At 36.0% G+C, this 2222-nt stretch overlaps 1 protein-coding gene across 1 annotated transcript; it reads right to left on the bottom strand.

Annotated features, from left to right (window-relative positions):
• Window positions 1-1264: 1264 nt before the first annotated feature.
• LOC116548281 (transport and Golgi organization protein 1 homolog) lies at window positions 1265-1940 on the bottom strand. The gene is made up of 3 exons (XM_032273823.1): window positions 1781-1940; window positions 1599-1689; window positions 1265-1422 (listed from the first exon to the last, which is right to left on the bottom strand). Exons 1-3 carry the CDS (start codon window positions 1856-1858, stop codon window positions 1280-1282), a joined length of 312 nt encoding a protein of 103 aa, XP_032129714.1. The 5' UTR covers window positions 1859-1940; the 3' UTR covers window positions 1265-1279.
• Between the last annotated feature and the right edge of the window lie 282 nt (window positions 1941-2222).

Raw genomic sequence — 2222 nt, 5'->3', positions numbered from 1 at the left:
AAGGAGTATGGAATTGACCCTCAAGGGAATGGAGCATACTTGATAGATTTCAAGCACATAATGACATGGACAGACTTGTATTTTAGAAAGTTCACTCTAGCAGCTAGAGAGACAATCAGAATTTGGAAGCAGATGTATAAGAAAGACTGAAGATAGGTGATTAGCTAGGGGACTGGCATAAAAGATGGCAAGAGCCTGAACACACACAGTGACTTTAGGGGTGGACAGCAGAGTACAAAACACACATGGAGACTGAATGAATGTTGTGGCACATAAATGGGGTAACTGGATCATGAAGAAAAACAGTTGCCATTTAAGTAATTCACATTACTACTGGAGGCAGAGACGTGCTCTTTTTTTAAAAAGTAATGAAATGAGGAATGTCTCTCTGAAGCAGGACAGGCATTTAGAGTTGGCCTGAGCAAAATCTGGAAAATCTAAACGGCGGCTGGGTGAGCAAAGAATTAGAGAAAAAGTTAATGGTATAGTTTTAATGTTTAATGGCATATGGCAGTAGCAGACTAAGCATTTTAAAAGGTTAAATTTGCTTAGCAAGCGAGGTCTTCTCACACACTGCCATATACACCATAGAGTAAAATATAAGAGCAAACACAAATAGTAACTGCCACAGACAATCTATTTTTAGAGAATTCAGATGTTTTTGTGGAGAAAAAACTTGAAATGAATTATAAAAATATGGTTTTCAAAAGATACCTAGCTCAAAATTTGAGATGCATATTTCAGAAGATTAGTATCTAAATACATACACCAAATAGTTCTAAATTCAAAACTCCTCATCTTTGCCACAATTATATATAGTCTGAATATTTGACTCTGTGAAGTCCAAAACTTAATGTACTTTAATAAGTAAAATTTCCTTTTTTGAAGTTTTTATTCTACTAAAACACATGTCATACATATCACTCAGACTTTTTAAAGGAAATTACATAATTGACCACAAAGAAAGGAAAGTGAGATAAGTGGTGGAACCACAGAAAAGGCATGAACACATCTTCAAAAAAAAAGCACTTCCACAGCAGTAACTGCCAGTACCAGTCAACTGCTCCCCCTTACATGAATTACAGGCAACAGTTTCTGACAACTGGTTAGAAAGGAAAGAAAAATGCAGGTTATAAGAAACAAAGCAGATAGGAAGAAAGACAAATTTGTACTAATTAGAGATGGAAAAAAGTATAAGTAATCCTAAAAAAGACAACATTGTCTATATTAGTACACCTTTATTTAGACACATGACAGTGAACAGTAAATGATGAAAATCTTACTTTTGCAAAGCCATCTCCTTCTGTTGATATAGTTCATTCAGAATCTCCCCTTTCTGCCTCAGGGTTCTGAACTCATCTTCCAGTCCATCTTTGGCAGATAGCAGTGAGTTGTGGTCATCTTCCAATTTCTTTATCTGGTCTGTAAAGGGTAAAACATTTGAGCTCTATGTGTGTGCACAGGAACTTGGGAACTTGGTTGGGGGTTTGGTGTTGAGAGGAGTGAGAAGTATGAAAGCAGGAAACCACTCTTTATCTATCTAATGCAATTTTGCATCGTTCCAATACATAGCAATTTCTTCTCAAGAAGCAGCCTACCTTCCAGGTTACATTTAGTGGACATGGAGGCTCTTAGCTTAAGTTGTAATCGTTTTAGATCCTCTTCAGCTACCGATATTGCAGTCTGTGTCTAAAAATTACAGAAGAGAGAAGTATTCATATAAGGGAGACACAGTGAAAGCATTCACAGGCACTTATGGGACTCTAAAAAAGGATTATACCCGAGAGACATCCATCATCTGCTTAATTTGATTTTTCATCTTCTCATTCCGGTCACCTAAAACACAAAAGACTTTCATTGCTTTTCTTCCCTTGTGTTTTAAATCTGTATTTTCTTGATTTATGCAAAACTAAACAATTATCATGTTCAAACATTTAAAGAACGAACAAAAATAGGACAGAATTAGACTGAATTTTTAGAGAACTGCAAACCTAGATCCAAAAAGTGAATTCCCATTTGCAATATATTTATAACAATAAATATGTTATACATGCCATTCTTGAGCAAGAAGAAACATGTGAGATAAAGCTCTGTCTTCTATCTCAGATCTGTCTCCACCTGGGCTTAGTAAGTGTCTCATTCAGAAACATTAAGCAACATCCAACTTGAGAGACAACATCTAGAAACACTTTCCTCATCAGTAAACACTGCTACCCTATAGC

Source organism: Sapajus apella, unplaced genomic scaffold, assembly GCF_009761245.1.
Source record: "Sapajus apella isolate SASKATOON/1434 unplaced genomic scaffold, GSC_monkey_1.0 scaffold9137, whole genome shotgun sequence".
NCBI lineage: Eukaryota > Metazoa > Chordata > Mammalia > Primates > Cebidae > Sapajus > Sapajus apella.
This window is presented reverse-complemented; position numbering and strand designations above follow the sequence as displayed.